At 41.6% G+C, this 23,527-nt stretch overlaps 1 protein-coding gene across 7 annotated transcripts in view; it reads left to right on the top strand.

The window, feature by feature from the left end:
* The window catches only part of TCERG1 (transcription elongation regulator 1), an 87,919-nt gene that overhangs the window by 61,183 nt on the left and 3,209 nt on the right, over nucleotides 1-23,527 (top strand). For 6 of the 7 annotated variants that reach the window (XM_040344579.1, XM_040344577.1, XM_040344576.1 and 3 more), the window contains 10 exons: nucleotides 295-455; nucleotides 974-1,040; nucleotides 1,816-1,942; nucleotides 4,440-4,529; nucleotides 6,235-6,353; nucleotides 11,364-11,514; nucleotides 16,848-17,012; nucleotides 18,632-18,814; nucleotides 21,096-21,275; nucleotides 21,456-21,539. In XM_040344579.1, the coding sequence (XP_040200513.1) occupies nucleotides 295-455; nucleotides 974-1,040; nucleotides 1,816-1,942; nucleotides 4,440-4,529; nucleotides 6,235-6,353; nucleotides 11,364-11,514; nucleotides 16,848-17,012; nucleotides 18,632-18,814; nucleotides 21,096-21,275; nucleotides 21,456-21,539 (1,327 nt within the window). The remainder of the gene's footprint in view (nucleotides 1-294; nucleotides 456-973; nucleotides 1,041-1,815; nucleotides 1,943-4,439; nucleotides 4,530-6,234; nucleotides 6,354-11,363; nucleotides 11,515-16,847; nucleotides 17,013-18,631; nucleotides 18,815-21,095; nucleotides 21,276-21,455; nucleotides 21,540-23,527) is intronic. The other variant, XM_040344573.1, reaches the window with a different exon arrangement.

The following is a 23,527-nucleotide window of genomic DNA, read 5'->3' as shown; positions in this document are numbered from 1 at the left end:
TTCCTTTTATGCTATCCATCGAAATCCCTGTTACATTAACATGTATGCTGGAATTTCCTGAGCATGCTTATTCCTGAAGGTAGTACAACCAGGCGTTTTCTGGCTTTAGTAAAAGGTAACGGTAGTGCTCATTGCAAGTTCCTTGGCGAGTGATCAGCCCATGGTATTGGCTTCTACCTATATACTTGAAGATTGTGTCTCCATCCATTCAATGGGGGTCATTTCGTGTCTATGGGTGCCTTGTAGACCCTAAACGGCTATGACTTTCTAATGGGTGTGTTTTTCCACAATTAGGTGTGTTGTGTGGACTGGTGATGAACGGGTATTTTTCTACAATCCTACCACTCGCCTTTCTATGTGGGACAGACCAGAAGACCTAATTGGAAGAGCTGATGTTGATAAAATTATCCAGGAGCCTCCACATAAGAGAGGATTAGAGGACGACAAGAAATATTGTGAGTTTAAAAACCTTTAACATTTTGACGATAGACCATTTGTAAGCACGTTCTCCTCTAATTCAGAATCCATTTTTTAGAGTGTTAGTTTTATATACTATGGGTGTGATTTAACCCTTTTATATGTCATGCTTCATATTCCCATCGCACACTTTCCTGGATAAGCTCTTGGATTCGGCTACTGTAGCAACAACCAGCTGGATACTGGTGCAAGTTACAGTTAAGATATTTGCCAGCACACCATGGAACAACGAAAATGGCGTCCAAGCGGATGATTTATTGCATGATTGCAAAGTTTCGGAGCCACGTAGGGCCCCTCTGTCAGGCATTCACTTTATATAGCACATATTCGAGATCCAAAACCATTTCCCTGTTCAAAAAAAATCCATTTAGTGTATGATTTATAATGAATTTCCAAATGGCTTGTCTTTTTTTTTTTTTTTTTTTTTTTAATTCAAGTTCATAAAAAAAAAGACAGGTCCTGATTAATACATTTGTTTCCTCTTGTTATTGCAAAGTCAAAGAAGATCACGAATCTGCAGAAGATGCAAACGACGATGAACCTGTTAAAGCAAAAAAGCGGAAGTAAGTTTTTTTTGTTTGTTTTTTTGGGGGGGAAGTCTTTTCAATGAAAATTTCATTAGAGGTTTTCTTCACACATGTGCCTGTCAGTGGTTTTGGCTTTAGTAATATAGTATTTAATTTCTTGTGAAGTGTGCCTACATTTTAACATTTAAAGTGGAGTTCCAGGCTAAAATGAATATAAAATAATAACAAAAAGATCTGCGCTGGTGAAAGAATTTACAATAATAGTGAAATGAGTACCTCTTAATATATAACAGGATGCACGTCATGAAAAGTGCAATGTAATAAAGATTGAATTCAGGAGTGACATTTATTTGTCTTATTAGTAATCCTAAATAAACACTGAACACACAAAGTGCAAGAAAACAGTGGTGCCAGTGATTTTGGCAAATTGGACACAAAAACAGTCACTAACGGCAAATTTTTCAGCACGGTAAAAACAATGCAACACCCTGTGATGAATCTTCATAGGCAAAGAACGATGTAATTCCACCACCAAATGAAATGGAGACTTACTAGCTAGAAAATCCGTGAAAAACTCCCACTGCTGCAAAAACGATTTTTTTTAGCTGTGTGTTTGGAGGTCCTAAGTAATTTTTTAGCAAAAATACTGTTTTAACTTGTACGTAACAAGTGTCAGGAAAAGGCTTATGCGTTTAGGGGGTTAAGCCAAAAATCCAGTTTTGTTTTTTTTGGTTTCAAATTGAAATGACATAAATACTCTTTCTAAGCAAGAGCTGTGTGTACATATATATTTCTGTTTTTGTTTTAATAGAAAAGAGGAGACCGAATCTGAAAAAGAAACCGCAATGGACGCTGAAATTAAAGCTGCTCGTGAACGAGCCATTGTTCCCCTGGATTCTCGAATGAAGCAGTTTAGAGATATGTTGCTTGAGAGAGGGGTTAGTAAATCATATTCTTAGATGTGTGTGTGTGTGTGTGTGTTGGTTTTTTTTTTTCTGCCTGTAAGAGCATATGCCCGTAAACTCCTGAAAGTGCCATAGTGTGTATGAACACATTGGCTAACATAGAGGGGACTTTCCAGGCAGAAAAAATGACAGATCAAAAAAGCTCAAAAGCCTGTAGGAGCAGCTTCAGTGTGCATGAGCCCTTTACACTGACTTGGATCAAGTGCCGATCTAGCTTTTTTTTTTTTTTTTTTTTCTTTCTTCTTCTTTTACACACAGACTGCTTTTTTGTTTTTAAAATCTTTTCCTCTAGCAAAGCGAAAAAGATACAATGTCTTTCGCCTCTTAAATGAAAAATAAAGTACAGGGGTGGGGGTTGTACAGCTTCTAATAACAGTGATGGGTAGAAATGAGCCCGATTTTCGAGTCGAACATCAGGTGTTCCCCCGAAAGGCGAACAATTTGGGGTTTCCGGGGTACATTAGAAAGCCACGTAACACCCTTTAAAAGCCTATGGGAGAAATCAAAAGTGCTAATTTTAAAGGTTAATATGCAAGTTATTGTCATAAAAAGGGGACATGTATCAATGCAAAAAAAAGTTTTAAAAACGGACGCTTTTTCGGTTGCAGTGATTTTAATAATGCTTAAAGTGAAACAAAAGTGAAATATTCCTTTATATTTCGTACCTGGGGGTTGTCTATAATATGCATGTAAAGTGGTGAGTGGTGAGGTCCCGGCAGTACAGATAAAAGGCATTGAAAAAAAAAACGGCATAGGTCCCCCCCCCCCCGCGCATGTGACGGGTGTCCCTGTCCTCAGCTACTTAAGAGCCGTCACAGCGGGTACCTGTTCTAAAAATTTGCCACTTTACAGGCATACTATAGACACCTCCCAGATACGACATTTAAAGGAATATTTCACCTTTATTGTTTCACTTTAAGCATTATTAAAATCACTGCTCCCGAAAAAACGCATGCACAGTAGGGAACCGGCTGGAATGGCGGTGGCTGCACCTGACAGCCGATCCGAAGATCGGCTGGGGAGCTGACATCTTGGGCTCCTGGACAGGTAAGTGTCTGTGTATTAAATAGTCATCAGCTGCAGTATTTGTAGCTGCTGACTTAAAATGTTTCATGGTGGGCTGGACCTCCTGTTTAACAAAGATTTGTGCTGGCCAACTTGAGTAATGAATATTAAGTTGTTCTTTTTGGAAAAGTACTATGAGAGGTTTGTGTGGGTTGTCTTTTAATGGGATGTCTAAATCCATGTACAAAATTGCAATGTATTGAAGCTTCATATGTGATTGCATTTGTTTTTCATTTTTCAGGCCAAGCTCAATTTCTGTCAGTTAAAAAAAAAAAAAAAAACCTGTTGCTCTTTTCTGAATTCTAGGGTTCTTGTCCTTTTTCTGTGCACTAAATTGATATCTCAAACAATGTTCTCAGCTTCCCTAGCTATATTTTGTGGATTACAGGACACTTCTCCACCACAAGTTAGGGGATGACTAGAGGAGGAGGTGTTATGTAGTCCTAACATACTATCTCTACTAGGTTGACAGTGCTGCCACTCCATTGATGCAGTAAGTGAGCTTTAGGACAAGACTTGTATTACTGTCAGAATCACCACGTGAGAATAAATGAGGAAAAAAAGGAAATTGATGCAACCGCTACATCTAGGGACTGATGGGCGGCAATATATTTTTTTTGGGGGGGTTTCGGTACACTTTTAGGCTTTAGACAAAACTTAAAGCTCAAATGGAGAAGTTTCAATTGTTCAGACTTGCTGCTTTTTTAGGGCCTCTGTAATGCAAGAACTGGTAGAAAAAGGTTTACAAGCAATCGTCATTTTATATTTTCCTCCAATTAAAGATTGGATTTGGTAGGTCAGAAGAGTTTTTGGGGTCAATAGGTTTACCTTCTGTTCTAGTATGAGAGTTTTCTCTAAGACATCATACTACATTTAAAAATGGTAATGGTGGCTGCGCACAGACCTCAAAGTACTATAAAGGGTTTAATTGGCTTTAGTCCTGGAAGCAGATTTTGGCAGGTGTTTGTAGTGTAAATGTACCTTTTAGCTTCCAGCTGGGCAGGACCTGGATTGAATAGTTTCACAGTGTTGGCTTTTTAGGTAATGAAAGGGTTATGTTTTTCCAGCCTCTGCCAGGCATATTATTTCAACTTCAAGGATTGCTTTTGAAGTGCCTTCTAAATGTCGCTCAGTAGTGGCTATTTTAATGAGTTATTAGCTGTGTGTTGCCTCTGTGTAATTATTGAGACCTGTTCAAAGCCAATTAGTGTTGAAAATTTGCCACTCTAGCCTCCCACTGGTCATCATCCATTAGTGATGAAAATCTGAACACTGCTTTCTGCTCTGTCCTCCTTTGTACAGATGTCATGCAAGCCAAGTACTAGGAAGCGTAAAGTGTTCAATTATTGTACAAACCACGACTAATTTTCTGCCTTTTTTACTTTGTCTTTATTTCCTTTTAAAGGTGTCGGCGTTTTCAACCTGGGAAAAGGAGCTCCACAAGATTGTGTTTGATCCTCGTTATTTACTTCTGAACCCTAAAGAGAGGAAACTGGTACATTTTGTAACAGCTAAAAATGCATATTGGGGCATTTAAAAAAAAAAAAAAAAGTAGCTAGTAAAATCTTGCATTTCACCATTTCAGATTTTGCTGTTTTTTTTATAGGGAAAAATAATCAAATATTGAGCTTAAAGTGCATGTGTGCTCAAACAATGGACATTAAACTGTTCACATTACAGAATCCTACATTACGAGATACAGGAGAAGTATTCCAGTACATAGCAAAAATAAAAGGACGAAAGCTGGACAGCCGCACTCCAAAATTTCTTAAAAAGAGATGTCTTTATTTTTCAACTGTGCATACAGTCACTGCAAACCCACAACAAACAGTATGGCCAACGCGTTTCGCACTGGCAGTCAGTGCTTAGTCATTAAGCCATGACTAAGCACTGATTGCCAGTGCGAAACGCGTTGGCCATACTGTTTGTTGTGGGTTTGCAGTGACTGTATGCACAGTTGAAAAATAGACATCTCTTTTTAAGAAATTTTGGAGTGCGGCTGTCCAGCTTTCGTCCTTTTATTTTTGCTATTATCAGCATTGCCAGCACCCTGGTGGTTCAACAGCCCTTGATCATCTACGAGGCTCACCTGGAGCGGTGAGAATTTTGTCTGTATTCCAGTACATAGTTGTGCTGCTGCCTTCAGGAAAATGGACACTGGCAAACGAACTGTAAGGACAGCCCAGTATAAATCTTTCCACTCCCAGCATGCCTCAGCTCTTTGCTAATATCTTGGGAGAACAGACGTATCTCCTGAGAAGCAAACCCCTCCCCTCTACTAGCAAATTTCTTCATTTTACGTAGAACTGTTGTTAATTTTTGAAAATGGATAATCTCTAGTTAAGCCCTTGAGGCCTTATGTGAACCTCGCTGTGAAAATAATGGCCCAACCTGTATTGCAGCCTAGGCACCCTTGGTGTAACGTGTTCATTTAGCCACAGAGTGCCTTTTCGTTTCAGCCATGGTCCACCTGTCTGGGGAACCCTGTACCTGAATAATCCTCAGGGCCTATGCCCACTGTGAGGATGAAGACCTCTTGATGGGCGCATATTTCCTGAAAACAATTGTAAATTCAGATTTATTTATTTTTACCTGCAAAAAAAGTGCATTCATTTTATTTTAATTTTTTTCTTTTAAAGGTGAGCTTATCCTTTAAGCAAATTTAAACTAAACAGGGCTGACACCACACACAAATGCTTTAAGTTTACCATAGAGCTCTATGACCCCATAGGAGGCCGTAAGCAATGTCATGACGTCACTTCTGGCAGATGTAAATACGGCTATTGTTTTCCCCCCTAGGTGTAGCATATGTAGATTTTTAAGTACCGAAGTATGGCACCATTCCACTAGTGTGCAGAATTTTAAAGTGACATGTCGGGCATCTATTTACATCTTTTATATTTTACCCAAAAAATTTTGGGGATTAAAAATCGTTAGTGTATTTTTCCTGAAAAAAAATTGCATTTGAAAAATTACTGTTCAAATACCATGCGTAACATTTTTGTAAAATGCTGAATTTCCAATGGGTAAAGAAATGGGTCAGGTGAATTTTAATAAACAATTTGTAGCCTTGTTTTATAGCACCCTGCAAGCATATTTCTTACAATGCTTCCAATAATTGCCCCTTTATAACTGCTGATCTCCTGTACCCCGCTGTTGAATAATTTCGCAATGATAGATGCTAATTCAAATCTCCCCAGGTGTTTGATCAGTATGTGAAAACCAGGGCGGAGGAGGAGCGGAGAGAGAAGAAAAACAAGATTATGCAGTCAAAGGAAGACTTCAAGAAAATGATGGAGGAAGGAAAGATTAATACCAGGTATATACTTTGCACATATCTGACTAGTGTATATATTTACACATATTTATACAGTGACTTACATTTATGCAGGTTATATAGAGAATTATTTAAAACTTTGAGTGTTGTATAACACTTTTGCCACTCCCTAACTTGGTGTTACTAAACCCAGGACCCTGCATTCACACTATCTGGTCTCCCACAGTACAGAGAACATGGATATGCATTCACTTTAGTAAATCTAAACTGCTCAATACCCTTTCTCATCAGCAGTTGGAGCAGTCTTGTGACTTCTATCAGTGTCTGGATAAAACTTGTAGGAGGAGTTTTCATTCTCTTCTGACTATCTCATGAGCAGTGGCGGCTGGTGAAGTTTTATGATGGGGGGGCGCAATACCCCGCCCTTCCACATTTGGTCCCTCCCACTTCTCATAAGCCACACCCCTTATAGAATCCACCACTCCGTCCCCTGTATTCCACTCAATGTCAGGAGTATACAGCTCAGCGTCACAGCACAGAGTATATAGCCCCAGCATCACAAATCATGGTATATAGCGCAGCCTTACAGATCGGTGCAAACAAACTAAAATATGACACTGTTAGTAATGAAGTACTCGAAATGGGCAGGAGATTACCAGAGACTGCGGACATACTGCACAAGATTACCAGAGACTGCGGACATACTGCACAGGATTACCAGAGACTGCAGACATACTGCACAAGATTACCAGAGACTGCGGACATACTGCACAGGATTACCAGAGACTGCGGACATACTGCACAGGATTACCAGAGACTGCAGACATACTGCACAAGATTACCAGAGACTGCGGACATACTGCACAGGATTACCAGAGACTGCGGACATACTGCACAGGATTACCAGAGACTGCGGACATACTGCACAAGATTACCAGAGACTGCGGACATACTGCACAAGATTACCAGAGACTGCGGACATACTGCACAAGATTACCAGAGACTGCGGACATACTGCACAAGAGTACCGGAGACTGCGGACATACTGCAGAAGATTACCAGAGACTGCGGACATACTGCAGGAGATTACCAGAGACTGCGGACATACTGCAGGAGATTACCAGAGACTGCGGACATACTGCAAAAGATTACCAGAGACTGCGGACATACAGCAGGAGATTACCAGAGACTGCGGACATACTGCAGGAGATTACCAGAGACTGCGGACATACTGCAGGAGATTACCAGAGACTGCGGACATACTGCAGGAGATTACCAGAGACTGCGGACATACTGCAGGAGATTACCAGAGACTGCGGACATACTGCAGGAGATTACCAGAGACTGCAGGCATACTGCACAAGATTATCAGAGACTGCAGACATACTGCACAAGATTACCAGAGACTGCAGATATACTGCAGGAGATTACCAGAGACTGCGGACATACTGCAGGAGATTACCAGAGACTGCGGACATACTGCAGGAGATTACCAGAGACTGCGGACATACTGCACAAGATTACCAGAGACTGCGGACATACTACACAAGATTACCAGAGACTGCAGACATACTACACAAGATTACCAGAGACTGCGGACATACTACACAAGATTACCAGAGACTGCGGACATACTGCAGGAGATTACCAGAGACTGCGGACATACTAGACAAGATTACCAGAGACTGCGGACATACTACACAAGATTACCAGAGACTGCGGACATACTACACAAGATTACCAGAGACTGCGGACATACTGCAGGAGATTACCAGAGACTGCGGACATACTAGACAAGATTACCAGAGACTGCGGACATACTACACAAGATTACCAGAGACTGCAGGAATTACTTATCCTGCGACTTGGGACTTAAATGTTGCATGACAAGTCGTACCCCATGATTTCCAATGAGAACCGTTCATATCTGTGCGACTTCAAAGTAGTCCCTGCATTACTTTGGTCCCACTTTGATGCAACTTGAGGTCCATAGACCTCCAGAATACACAGGCAAGTCACATCAGAATTGCAGTAGAATTGTGCAACTTTCAGACTGCATTAGCCTGAAAGTCGCAAGATTCTGCCACAATTTTTTGGTGCGATTTTGCAGCGACTTGAAGCAATGCCTATGTATTCTGGAGGTCTATGGACCTCAAGTCACATCAAGGTGGGACAAAAGTAATGCAGGGACTACTTCAAAGTTGCACAGATATGAACAGTTCTCATTGGAAATCATCGGGTCCAACTTATCCTGCAACTTTCCAGTCCCAAGTCGCAGGACAATTTGCAAGCGGGGGGTGCGGTGGTGTTGACGGCCGATATTTTCCCTGCACATTAAGTATAAAAAAAGTTTTGTTTTTTTTAATAACTGGGGGGGGGTGGGGTGGTCTGGTGGGGTAGTGTTACCGGCCACTATTTGTGCTGTAATGAATTTTTACATAGAAAAGAAATGTTAATAAATGGGTAAATGAATTATAAAAAAAAGATTTTTTTAATAACCGTTATTGGAAAAATCTTTTTTTTATAATTCATTTACCCATTTATTAACAACATTTATTTTCTATGTAAAAATTCATTACAGCACAAGTAACACTACAGCGGGCGGTAACACTACCCCACCAGACCACAAACCCCCCCCCCCCCCCCCCCAGTTATTAAAAAAAATTTGTTTTTATACTTAATGCTAAATTGAATCAAATATAAAAAATAAACTGTTAATAAGCTTAATATATTTAACTATATAGCGGGGGGGGGGGGATGGGCGACGAATATTAAATGCAAAAAAAAAAACTTTGAATAAGCGGGGGGGGGGGGTGCCGCCGAATAATCAACTGAAAAAATAACATTGAATAAGCGGGGGGGGGGGGGGGGATGGCCGAATACGAACATAATTTTTGTGGAAATCGCGGGAGGGGTTGGATGCAGCTGTGAAGCGGCCGCCGAAGTAGAGACAGGCTAGCTTTCCTCGTCCACGGTCGGGCGCACTGAGCTCTAGCTGACCCGACGTCACTTCCAGTTTTTCAAGTGACGTCGGAACGAGCACAGAGACGGGCGGGTGCACACAGACAGTGTATGCACCCGCCCGGCCATAACTATACACTCCATCGCGCCGGAAGCAAATGGCGCGATGGAGAGCGCCACAAATGCATATTTTTTGTGCCAATGTAGCGCCGCGTCTGCAATCCCGTGATTGCACAGACGTGGCGCTACTCCTACAGGACTGTTCCCGGCGTCCGGCGCGCGGACATAGAGCCCATAAGGCCCTTTTTTGGAAAAAAAAAAATTCTTAAAGGGACAGATTTAAATTTTTTTTTTTTTTTTTTTTTTTTTACTGACTGTGGGATGGGGGGCGGCGCCCGGGCACCCATATGGACGGGCCGCCACTGTTCATGAGGCTGCAGGACTCTTGACCCTCTGGCCGGACAGTACTCATTGGCCCTGTACTGATCACAAACACAATCTCTAGCAATATTCACCAAACTGAGCATGTGCAGCTTGCCCCCAAGGCTCTGTTCTATCAGGAGTTGGAGTGGAACACACATATGGGTGTCGCCACGCACACTGGGTGTGAGAGAACAATGTTTCTAGTTCCATCATTCACTGTTATCCTCTAAATTGACAAAGGCTTTTAAAGCATTGCTTATGGGCAGCTTTTTACATGCACCCTTAATTTTAAGTCTTTGTATCTATTTACTAAACACAACACCTCATTTACATAAACATGGGGTTATATTGTGCGTGTGTGTGTGTGTTCGCTAAAATTAGTTTTAGTGTATCTTGTGCTGAAGAGTGTGTGGCCTAAAAGTGCAGCTACAATCATTTTAAGTAATTTTCAGGTCTAAAAATGTGCATTAACGTGTGGGAAAAAAAAGGGGGTTGAAGGAACAGTAAAGTACAAATGGTAACTGAAAGAAAATAAATGTATGTGTCATAGGCCTTGCCACCCATTGTGTGTAATGGCTACTTATCTGACTGCCCTCTCCTGTTTTCTTGCTCCTTCCTTTCTTCTACATATTTGTCTACTACAACTATAGACATGAAGTATCCCTGCCATTTAAGGCTTGCCATTGATTACTACTTCTTTTCAGTGGGCTGATCGAATAAGAAAAACAGGTTCCCCCATCTACCCAATCGACATGGATAGAGGAATCCTCCCTGCTGAGGTGCTGTATTCTGACAGTGAGGACTCTTTGCTGTCAGAATATCCTGCTCAGCAGCAGCAATCTGCGGCAGAAGTCGATTGTTGGATCAACTTGTGTAAAGCAGGAACAGCCATACATGGATAGAAATTCGACCAGTTCCTACTGAACCAGACACATTTCGTTCCATCGTTAGGCAAGCTTTACTTCTCCACAGTATGGGGCTATAGAGCAAATACGCAACTGTCAGAGCAACATAAAGCACTAAAAATAAAGTACTATAAATCCTGTGTACCTGCCCTTTGGCAATGCAATCTTTTGAGCTGTAACTTCCATCTTTGCCATCAAAAACAGTGGAGTTGATGCACCTAGGCATGCCAAGATTGTACACTGAGATGTGCATGCGCAGATGACAGTTTACAGAAAATAGCAGTGTCAGGTGTCCAAATCTCAGATTCATCCATTACCATAGGCAGGGGCCCTAACCTGCAGTCACTTAGCAAGCCACTTAGTTTTGATGGCTATTCTCTTATTATGAAGCCCCTTACCAAGAAGAGTGTGAACTGCTCATTAACAGTAATGAATCAATGACTCTGCAGCTGCTCGGTGTACTGAAACCTCCAAATGTGGACTCCCAACAGTTTTACTCGGGAAGCTTAATGCGGGATAAAGTTTCCACTCCTTTATAGCCATCTTGGCTGCTGACCTGCAGGTGCCATGGTGCTGCACATGTGATCATCTGACACCAGCCATTTAATGGCTTGACAGTTTGGTAGAGAGCCAACAAAAGTATACTAGCAACTCTTAGGATAAATGGGTTTTCTCCCTTTTCCTTGAATTTACCTTTTACTTTAGTCACTGGTAAAGTAATGTTTTGTAAAATATTGATACTGACAAATACTCCTTTCTACAGAATGACCTTTAGTGAATTTGCAGCCAAACATGCCAAAGATCTTCGTTTCAAAGCCATTGAGAAAATGAAAGATCGTGAGACCTTATTTGGTGAATTTATGATAGCAGCAAGAAAGAGAGAGAAGGAAGACTCCAAAAACAAAGGAGAGAAAGTAAGTTGGTGAATCTTTCATAATTCTTGCTGCTGACAAAGTTTATTGCACTTTAAGTTTTATGACTGCTATCCGGTTAACTTGATTTTCTGGATTTGTAGTGCTTTAGTCTTATTTTTTTGTGATTAATTATGCTTCTTCATCATTTAAAATGTGATCACTGTTCCCTGTTAAGAAGGAACTAAAGCTGTGCCCAAAAGGCAGTCAGAGAGAAAATGACTAGTGATCAGCATTGCCTGTAGCCTACCTGCAACTGATCATTCTCCATTACTAACTTACCATTCCGTGTTCTGCACGGTCTGTGTATAGAGCAGTTGTCTCCAAACTGTGGCCTCTGGGCCAGACACGGCTCTTTGCTTGCTTTTAGCTGGCCCTTGGGGCACTATTTCTGCCACTAATATGAGACCGTATCCCTTCCTTCCATTTCCCTGAAGCCAAATATGGGGCACTATTCATCCCACTATAGTCAGCCATAGATGGATCGAATCTTGGCCGGATCTGCAGGGACAGATCCATCTATCAGCAGGCTGGCTGTACCCAAGTCGATCCATCAAGCGAAATTACTACGGATGGGATATGCTGAGAAATAAAGCTTCCTGATCATGATTCATGCGCTCCGATACATTCTGAAGAGGGTCCTGTGATTTGGTTAGATCGGATAAGTGTGAGCTAATGACCACAGACCTCTGGTGACCTGGATCTTTGTATGTGATTTTTGCTGTTCTATTAATTAAACAACTATATCTGGTGAGTGCATTTTTCTGGCATTGGTGGAGGTCACACTGGTGGCTTGAAGCACTAGAAGAGGAAGATCACCTGAATCGTATTACTTGATACTACTTCACAAGATATAATTTGAACCAATTGTCTTTTTTATTTTATTTTTATATATTTTCAATTTTGGACTCACTATTATTGTTGTACGCGATTTATATAGCACCAATAGTTTACGCAGTGCTTTACAATGTAATATTTTAACACTTCTGGTGTTTCAAGTTATTTTGATATTGTGTCGGATTTTTTACATGGGATTACTACCGGGGCCCCTAGCACTAATCATTGAGTTCTGCCGGTCAGGAAGGCTCCCTGCTGGCAATAGCACTGTGGGAGGAATTCCCCCATCAACACTGTTAATGGGGGAATCGAGAAATTTTTCTTTCCTTCCACCCATAATGGAAGGAAAGAATGTAATCATCTATGGCTTGCCTAAGTCTACTGCCACTGGACATAGTCTGACCCCTGTAAAGTCTGAGGATGGTAAACTGGCCCTTTGTTTAGAAAGTTTGGAGACCTCTGGTGTAGAGGACACCAACTTGGCAAAAGCAGTGTTTTGCTTTCTGATTTCAGTCTACAGCAAGAACAACATTGAGCAGCACAATAGTGATATTGCCAGATCTCCAGAGACTAGCCGCCAGACACAGCAGTATATTTCACACTGCAGATATACAGCTATGAGGTCTAGGGCACTGAAGTACCAAGGCACCCTCACATACCAGTAGGTCAACTGATTTTCAGAGGGGGTTCCAGACAAAAGGTATATATTCAGGGTAATGCTTATAGACCATTAACATAGTGATTGTAAAGTCTTGCTTTAAAAAATAAAATAAATAACAAACATGTTATACTTACTGCAGTGTTGTATTGGATTTGGGCAAAGCAGCCCGTATCCTCCTTCTCGTGTCCCTCTTTGCTGCTCCTGGCCCCTCCCACCTGACGAGTGCCCCCCATAGACCAGCAGCTTGCTATGCAGGGCACCCAAGCGGAGTCAGAGCTCCATGTATTCATTCAGACTAAGCCCCAGCCCCACCCCTCTCCCCTGATTGGCTCGTGCAGCTGTCAAATTCGGTAAGCCAATCAGGAGAGTCCCGGCCGAGGGAATCGTGGACATTGCTGGATAGAAAAGGGGCTCAGGGTAAGTATTGGGGGTGCTGGGAGGCTGCTACACACAAAAGGTATATTATCTTAATGCATAAACTCCATTAAGATGATAAAAAAAAACTTTTGCCTTTACAACTCCTTTTTAAAGAGAAAGTAAATCCTGATGGGTTTTACTTCCTTTGTTTCCATGCAAATGTAAAGCATAATGGGCTACTATGTATCGCATAGTTGCCCATTACGTGACACTTACCTGCAGGAGAAGCCCGCGATGTCCCCGTCTTCCTCGCTAGCAGCGAGTGTCCATTCACCCCTCTTCCTTCCGGGACCGCAGTGATCACTTCTCCCGATGACTGGGAACAGTAGATCACTGCCCTGTCACTTGTTTACATAGGCATCTCCCCGTTCTGTAGCTCCATGACACGATCGCGGGCACCCGACGGACATCGAGTCCGCGGGTCCCACCTGCACGGTCACGAAGCATGCGGCAGGCGCATGCATCCGCACGGCGGCAGATTCAAAACAACGTACATGTACGTTGCTTTGCGCAGCTGTGTCATTCTGCCAACGTATATTGGCGTTAGCCGGTCAGCAAGTGGTTTAATTGATTGTAAAGACACGGCTTTGTTTTTCAAAATAACATGTTAGATTTACCTTCTCTGCCGGAATGGTTTTGCACAGAAAAGCCCTGATCCTCCTTTTCGGGGTTCCCGCCAGCGCCCTTGGCCACTCTAACTAACTTACCGAGTGCCCCAATATCAATTTGCTAGCTATGGGGGCACTCGTGTGTGCTCGCTGTCAAAGCCGGCTTTGTGTGTCCTTAAGACAGACAACACAGCTTGTCCATCCCTCCTCATGGGCCATGGCTCCTGCTGCTGCATCTGAGCCAATGAGGTGAGAGTGTCGGGATAATGTCAAGAGCATCTGCTCTCGTGCACATCTTTGGATCAAGATCGGGCTAAGGTAAGCATTTCTGCTTGCGCATAAGAACAGCAGTGCGCAATCTGAGTGTAGTATTTTAACAGATTTATTGTGGTGAAAAAAACAAACTCGCACTGTAACATAATCTGTCTCATCACGCAGTAAGGGCTTCTGATAGACGATCTCACAACAGGGAACCTCAGACCAAAAGGAGTACTGGGTGGATGGATACACCTGCAGGACTAAGAGAACACACCGGATGGGCACCAAACTAAATGCAGCATTAATAGTAATGAGAAATACTTGTAAAATTAGTAACTCACATGGGAAGAAGAGATGGTACTTTTTGTATGTAATCCGTGAGTGGTCGCCTCATGCATTTGGGATGGGGAGCCTCTTCCTACAACTTACAGCCTGCAAAGTCCAGATGTCAGGCTGGAAGACGTCTAGATGCGGAAGTGAAAAACAGCAAGATGGCAGAGAGCTTTTTGTGGGATGCAGAGCAGACCAGAATTCGTGTCATCTGGATGTCAGAGGGTGGAGCTATGCATTTCTTTCTCAAGCTAGCTAGGTTAGCCTGGAAAAAAGGCTTGGGCAGCCTTGAAATGCAAAGCTCCACCCCAAACATCTCCAGATGACCTTGCTTGCGGCCTTCTCTGCATCCCACAAAAAGCTCTCTGCCATCTTGTTTTCCACTTCCTCATCTAAGCTGTCTTCCAACCCTTTTTATTGGTTGAACTAAATGGACACTGCTGTGTTTATGTCGTATCTGGCCTCGTCGCCCATGTCCCTTCTCCTTCAGCCCTTTGGAATATCCCCATCCCAAATTTCGGGAGGCTGCAGTAGTCGAGACACACAGCAGGTGTGAGCCTGCATCTGGAAGAGACAGCCGGCTCACGATTACTAAAAAGGACAAAGATGGCTGCCCAGAACAGAGGACCAGCAGGACAATGCTGGTTCTGCTAGGCAGGTTAGTATGTGAATCGGGGACAAGCTATCATAACTTGTAAGATGGAGGGAGAAAGGGAAGTTCTTCTTTAATTTGTGGCATTACCTGAAAGTTTTCTCCCTGTCACTGTACAGAAAGGGTTGAGACCAGAGAGCAAGGTAGATGCTGGTATAGATGTCTCAATTCTGGGAAGCTTCTTTACACCAAAATGCTCACAGAGAAGGAGAATATCCTTACGGCGAAGAGTTGTTTCTTCTAAAACGGTCTCCATTGTTTTTTTGGCGTCTGCAATAAACGAGAAATATATTTTCTTAACCCGCAAAAGCCAAGCCCCCCTGATCTTTTATTTTTCCAAAGTAGTGGCTGTAGCTTTTAGCCTTCTTTTTCTGTGTGTGTGTTTTTTTTTTTTTTTTTTTTTGAACCTCTGTTTTAGGTATAAATGTCTGCTTCTCTTAGATAAAGGTCATGCATGAAAAATGAATAGACTTAAATGTCACTTGAATTAGAAAGCAGCAGTGGGAAGTACAGATCACTAATGGTGAATTCTGGAAATAGACTAGCACCAACATTCTGCAGATAGATAATACTGTCATCCCTGTGTAGTTTATATTTCTAAAAAGATAAGGTAACTGTTACTGACATAACACAGCTTCATAGTTTGCAATAACACACAGTTCACTTATTTAGATTGTGCACTTATATTGCTGGTGTTTGACAGTCTGCCACTTTTTTTCTTCTTCTTATGGTGCCCCTCAAATGTCTGCTTGGCTCCATAGCATTTCGAGGGGGGGGCGTCAAATGTCACTTCCAGCCAATGCTCTTAAAGCCTCGTACACGCGATCGGATTGAAATCTGACCGATCCATGGATTTTTGTCCGGCGTTGGCCGTGAACTTGTTCTGCATACAAATGGCCAACATTCACAAAACTATGTGGTTTTACTGCTCTTTAGCGCCACCCTTTGGGCAGCTTCTGCTAATGTTGGTTAGCATTGGTTCGGAGCATGCGTGTTTGTACTTTGGATTTTAGTCCGACGGACTTATGTACACACGATCGGATAATCTGACAGAACACATTTGTTGTCGGACAATTTGAGAGCATGCTAGCCAACATTTGTTGTTGGAAATTCCGACAACAATTGTCCGATGGAGCATACAGACGGTCGGATTATCCGACAAAACACCTCCATCACACAATTGTTGTCAGAATATCCGATCGTGTGTTCGGGCCTTTAGGGGGAATTGTATTTCCCCCCCCCCCCCCCAAATTACATTTCATATTTTTTTATTGCATTTTAGTGTAGATCTGAGGGATAGATAGATAAATATAAAAAAAAAATATATATATATATATATATATATAGTCTCTTTCTCTTTTAAAGCCTGTAAATGCTCTTCTAATACGTTTTTATAAATGCCTATGTGTGCATCATCACATACAATGGATATAAAAGTCTACACACCCCTCTTAAAGGATAATTTGTGATTTATAGTTGATTTTATTTTATTTTTAGGAGTACAAGATTAAACGAATGAATCTGTCTTATTTATGAGTTTCTGAAATGTTGTATGGCCTTGTGTTTATTTTAGGTGAAAAATGACTTCTATGAACTGCTAGCAAGTCACCATTTGGATGCACAGTCTCGATGGAGCAAAGTAAAAGACAAATTTGAGGGGGATCCTAGATACAAAGCTATAGACAGCTCCTCGACCCGAGAAGATCTTTTCAAGCAGTACATCGAGAAGGTGGTGAAAGTATGTTACTACGGTTTTGTTCCAAAAGCTCCTAAGGGCTCATGCATGCAGCTGTAAATAAAATTGCATATGTGTGTAGATTTGTATACACGCAATTTAAAGGTTGGCTTCCAGAAATTTAGAAGCATTTTATGTTTATGAAAGCAGGATCTTGTTTACGCGATTGTACGTATGTAAACAAGCGCACTTTGTGTTTTTCATGCAGGATCTTGCTGGCTGCTGTATATCAGTAATTTTATTACAGCTGTGTGCATTAAGCCTAAGTGCATTTTTTTAGTGTTGATACAATCTTTAATGTCCCAGCAGTTTACCAGAAAATATGAAGAAGAATCACTTTTTAATTTTAAACTAAACTTGCACATTCTATACACCCCTGAATCATGTTATGTATTAAAAATAAATATTGTCATTCTACTGGCTTCCTGTAATCTGCATATCAGGAAGGAACTGTTACTGTTGATTTCCTTTAACATTGGGAAAACTGCCTCTGAGCAGTGCTCAGTGCCTCAGCAGTCAGTCATGGGTGCATGAGGAAGGTCATTTAAAGTCATATTAGTGACTGTATTCCTATGTTAAAGAAGAACTCCAGGTAAAATAAACAGTTTCCTATGCAACGGCACTGCATGGGTTAACTGCTTGTTTTCGTTAAAGCGGTTGTATATACGCTGTCTTTTTTTTTTTTTTTTTTTTTAAACCAGAAAAGCAAAAGCCATAATCGGCTAGTATGCACCGCATACTAGCTGATTATGAAATACTTACCTTGGAACGAGGTGAGAGGAACTTACCTGGTCCATGCCGAGGGAGATGTCCTCTTTCCTCGGCGTGTCTTCCGGGTATCGCCGCTCCAGCGCTGTGATTGGCTGGAGCGGCGATGTCACTCCCGCGCATGCGTGCGGGAGACTTCTCTCCGGCAGCTGCCGGGCCTTTAGCCGAAGATCTCTGCTGCGCATGGGTAGCTGCAGTCAGCGGCGCATTGCGGGGGCAATATCTCCTAAACCTTGCAGGTTTAGGAGATATTCTTTATACCTACAGGTAAACCTTGTTATAGGCTTACCTGTAGGTTAAAGTGGTAGTACAGAGTTTACTACCACTTTAAGGGGATTGCAGAGCGGAGAGATACTTGCCTAAACCGCCGAACGCCAGACCAGTCCCACCACTTCTACACCCCCCCTCTACATGCTATTGGTCTTGTGGATGGACTGTTCCTTAAGTCATCACGCCCATAGACCAGCTCTGGGCATTCGCTGGATGTGGAGGAGCATGGTTTTCTAACAGATTGAAGGACCGAGTAAGTAAAGCTTTCCCTTGCGCCCCTAGACTAAACAAGTAGGCAACCCACAAAGTGTGGGCAGAGCCCCACTGCATGGAAGAATACTTATTTTTTTTCATTGATTTCTGCTTTAAGTGAATTTTTATTTTATTTTTTTGTATCTACATCTTTATCTTATTAGGGCAAGTGTGCTCCTTTTGTTGATTGCTGAATAGGTGAATACTGCAGATGGGTGCAAAAATTCTAAAAAATAAGACCATGACAAACAATTTCCAGAAGCATATTGTTATGGAGCTCCTTAAGTGTTCTTTGTTGGCAGTAATGCAAATTTACATGTCTCCCTCTGCAGAATTTGGATACTGAGAAAGAAAAGGAGCTTGAAAGACAGGCTCGTATTGAGGCCAGTTTACGGGAACGAGAGCGGGAGGTGCAGAAGGCCCGATCTGAACAGACCAAGGAGATTGATAGAGAGCGAGAGCAGCACAAGCGGGAGGAAGCCATCCAGAATTTCAAAGCCCTTCTGTCTGATATGGTAATGAAAGGATGTTTTTTTCTGTTTGAATGTTATTTAACTGGTAATTTATGCTTTTGGTTAATGCTTTATGTGCATCATAAAATGTAAATGGCAAGCATTTTCAGCAAAATTCAGAGGTAAAAAAAAAGGCATATTCTCAAAATGTATATGTATGTAAATGGATCCTGGTTAAAAGTGTTCTCTTCATATGCAAGGTATCCTGTCACCTTTGTTTGTTTTTTAATAATGAAAAGGCAGAATATTGGATGTCCCTGCAAAGAAAAAAAAGTACCGTAAATGCCCCTCCTGCCATCTGCACTGCTGAACATCACTGTGATGAAGCAAAATTGTCCCCTGAAGTCTCTTCAGGACTGTCGAACTGTAGTGGGTTGGTGGGGGGGTACCACCTAGCTCAGTGGAGAACAAAGGAGATTGACACTCTGAGATGTCAGTTGCTGAAGAGACGGGCTCCATGCACGTTGTCTGTTTGCCTAGCTCTTCTGACAGCAGCAACAGCAGAAATGTGTAAATGCATTTTGGTGCTTCAAGCGCTTGGGCATTCATTTCAATGGGCAAATTAATTCAGGAAAATGAAATGGATTAACACTCAAGCACAAAACGTGTGTAGCCCCTAACACTAGGGGGGCATTTAAAGGCAAAAAAATAAGTCAATCTCTCCAAAAAATAAAAATTGTTTTAATGCCCATGATGCATGAGACCTTAAAATTACAATTTTGAATCACATCAGTGTTTGCTGGCACATCTGTTTAGTGTCTTTTTTTTGCAACAGAGATGTTTTAAATTCTTTACCTGAATGAAACCTGCCCAAAACTTTTTATATAGGTGAACTGGAGAGTGATTAAGACAACAGATGTTTGAAATTATATTAAAGCAGAACTAAACCTAACTAAAGTCTCGCTGTCAAAAACTTTGAGCAGGCATGCTCTTTATTGTAAAAGAGACATGCAGTGTCTCTTCAGCAATAAAAGAAACTTACCTGACTGTTCGTGTTCGTCTTTGGAATGTACGCTGCTCTGTGAAAACACAGCCCAGTTTACGTCCTGGCGCAATGCCTGTGTGCCAAAATGACTGCACATGTGCTTGTGCGTAGGAGTGGGGTAATTCTGGGCTGGCCAATGAAGATTGACAAAGACCAGCACCCAGCATGCCAGCAAGGGGCTCAGACCACTAAAGGAAAGATAAGTTTAGCTCTGCGTCAAGGTATGACTTGATAGTTGGTTGTTAAAATGAGTAACTCCACTTTTGTTGAGGGGAAAAAATTAAATATAAAATCCCTATGGTCAATGTACATTGCAGGGATTTTAATTTTTGTTTTTTGTTGCTCTGAAGTAATGGCTGTTCATTTCATTGTGTCTTTTGCAGACTTATTCTGAATGGGAAGGATTAGATTAGTGTAATTAGCTGGGGAGCTCTTAGTGTTCTAATGGGAAAAAAAAAATAGGATTTTCAATAACTGCTTACCTGTAAAATCCTTTTCTTGGAGTACACCATGGGACACAGAGTCCAAGTCCTTACATAGTGGGTTGTATAGTTCACCAAAGGTGATGGGACACTGGCACAACCAATGAAGACAGGCTCCCCTCTATATAACCCCTCCCCTAAGGGAAGTACTTCAGTTTTGTAGCAAAGCAATATGTAATCCAGAAGAGAGGGGCGGGACCTCTGCGTCCCGTGGTGTACTCCAAGAAAAGGATTTTTACAGGTAAGCTGTTATTAAAAATACTATTTTCTTTATCGTACACCACGGGACACAGAGTCCAAGTCCTTACATAGTAGGACGTCCCAGAGCAATGCTCAATATGAGGGGAGGGAGACACAGATCAAGCAAACCGCCAAGGATAAGAGACTCTATACCGCTGCTTGCAGCACACTACGTCCAAAGGTGGTATCCTCATGTCTTCTGACATCTATTTGGTAAATGTATGGACTGCCTGTGAATAGCGCAGTGCCGACTTCCTGACCGGCTCTACACATGAGCTTTGTGAACACACCAGAGCTCATCCTTATTTAAGATGCTTGCTATGAGTCGAAAGCATGCAGTTTTTAAATAAAAAGTGTGACAGATAATGATTAAAATAAACTCCTCTCACTTGGCATTTGGTTTCAGAAAATGCATTGGTATTGCCTGATTTCAAGTAAATATCTACAATGAATTTTGGCAAATCCTTGTAATTTTCCTTTTCGAGAGACAAATCGTGTGTTTTTTTTATTTTTATTTATTTTTTCCTTTTTGTATTTGTGAAAACTGGATTATAATTGCATTGTGTTACTTTCATAGGTGCGATCTTCAGACGTTTCATGGTCAGACACCAGAAGGACGCTTCGAAAAGATCACAGATGGGAATCTGGCTCACTACTAGAAAGGGAAGAAAAAGAAAAACTTTTCAATGAACACATTGACGCTCTTACAAAAAAGAAGCGTGAACAGTTCAGACAGCTCCTGGATGAAACGTATACAGTATGTAACGTTATTAAGGCTCCCAACTATAAGCAATGTACTGTATATACTAATATAAATGGGTATTTACAATGTCTGCTTACAGGGCTTTTTGCCTATGTAACTATTTCATAGCCATGTCATTCTGTTTAGTATACGTTAAGATTCTGACAGCTTAACTAAACTTTGTTTCCCCCCCAGATTACTTTAACTTCAACTTGGAAAGAAGTTAAGAAAATTATAAAAGATGACCCTCGGTTTATTAAGTTTTCTTCCAGTGATCGGGTAAGAAAATACGTGTTTTTATTTGCTGTTCTATATTTTGGGTTACTAAAACAAAAAGGTTTGTCCATACAGATTTGGTCTTTGTTGGTTTTTGCCTAAACAAGTTGTTGAAAAATTGGAGTAATAAAAGGCACAATTAAAAATTGCATGGAGCATAGCATGATTTTTGTGCTCGCTGTAAACTCCTTTTCTTAGTTATTTGAGGGACACAGGAATACAGTCACGTTATACTGCTGCTTATAGGAGGTTGGGACATTAGTGAACAACTCTTGTAAGTCAGCCCCCCTATACCCCATCTGCTAGTGGACATGACTAATTGCAAAGCAGTACCAAGAACATGAACAGAAACAAGGGCCAGACTTGTGTCCATTAATGACTTCAAAGAAAAGGAATTTATGGTAAGTAGTAAAATCCTATTTCTTGATCCTACAGTACAGGGCACAGGCAGACCCTGACAACTGGCTTATAGGCAAGTACCTTCAGGTGATTGGACACTGGCTGTCGAGGAGAGCGGGTTTCCAAGGCATTGTTCCTAGAAAAGACAGTGTGAGCAAGGCTAACGCTCTCAGCATTGTTCTGTGCATGGAAGACTCCCACTCCTTCTCAGAGGTGGATGTACTGCAACACCTAGATGTGTCCAACGAACCTGGAAACTTGGTCAAGATGAGAACCGCTAGGGTAAATAGAACCATTTGTTTTGAGGAGCCAAATGGTAGCCCTACAAATTAAGGTACTCCCCTGAGTGAAGTTGCCCAGACACGGGGAGAGGGAACTATCTTGGCTACCTTAAGAGGCTAAAGTTTCATGCCAGGGACTACCTGGCCTATAGAGAGATATTACAGTTAACGATTAATCAAGGAATTCATCTTTAATTTCCACAGTCCTTGAGAGAGAATTTGTGTGTCTATATATACAGTTTTGCTCACAAGTTTACATTTTATGATTTCGTGACCATTTTTCAGAGAATATGAGCAACACAAAAATGTTTTCTGCTCATGGTTGGTGTTTGGCTAAGCCATTTATTATCCATCCAACTGTGTTTACTCTTTTTAAATCCTAATGACAACAGAAACTACCCAAATGACCCAGATCATTGTTTACATATCCAGGTGGTTTTGGCCTGATAACATGCACAAAAGTTGACACAAACTCATCTGTTTGCATGTAATGTGTGTGTGTGTGTGTGTGTGTGTGTGTGTGTTTATAAAAGGACAATGAGTTTCTGGACCTCTAAAAGACCCATGCATCTTTCATCCAGTGCTGTACTGATGATTCTGGATTCTGAGTCATGGGGAAAGTAAAGAATTGTCAAAGGATCTGTGGGAAAAGGTAGTTGAACTGTATAAAACAGGAAAGGGATATAAAAATATATCCAAGGAATTGAGAATGCCAATTAATTAAAAGAAGTGGAAGATGAGGGGTTCTCTTGAAACCAAACCACATTCAGGTAGACCAACTAAAATTTCAGACGCAACTGTCAGGAAAGTTGTTCAGGATGTAAAGAAAAATGCACAGTATTAAGAATTGGGGTATGTAAACTCTTGATCTGGGTGATTTGGGTAGTTTCTGTTATGACTATGATTAAAGAGTAAACACATTTAATTGATAATAAATGGCTTCAGCCAAACGCTAATCATGAGAGCCGGTTCACACTGGGGCGACCTGGGATCCGACTTCAAGTTGTCCCAAGTCGCGCGGTCGAGAAAATGAATGGAAGTGAATGGGTGCCGTCTTAATGTACACTACTGAAGTCGCTCCGACTTCAGAAAGGGTTCCTGTACTACTTCAATCCGACTTCTAGGCAACTTGTACCCATTGATTTCAATGGAAGTCGCCTCAGAAGTCGGATCACTGTCTTAACTGAAGCAACAATACAGGAAGAAAATATAAATTTCTCAGGCAAACCCCTCCCTCCCACAGAGCTGATTGTTGTTTGACTGGCCACTGGAAAGCCTCCTGTCCTGGAGGCAACTTGAAGTTGCCTTGTA

Source organism: Rana temporaria, chromosome 3 (assembly GCF_905171775.1).
Source record: "Rana temporaria chromosome 3, aRanTem1.1, whole genome shotgun sequence".
Lineage (NCBI taxonomy): Eukaryota > Metazoa > Chordata > Amphibia > Anura > Ranidae > Rana > Rana temporaria.
This window is presented reverse-complemented; position numbering and strand designations above follow the sequence as displayed.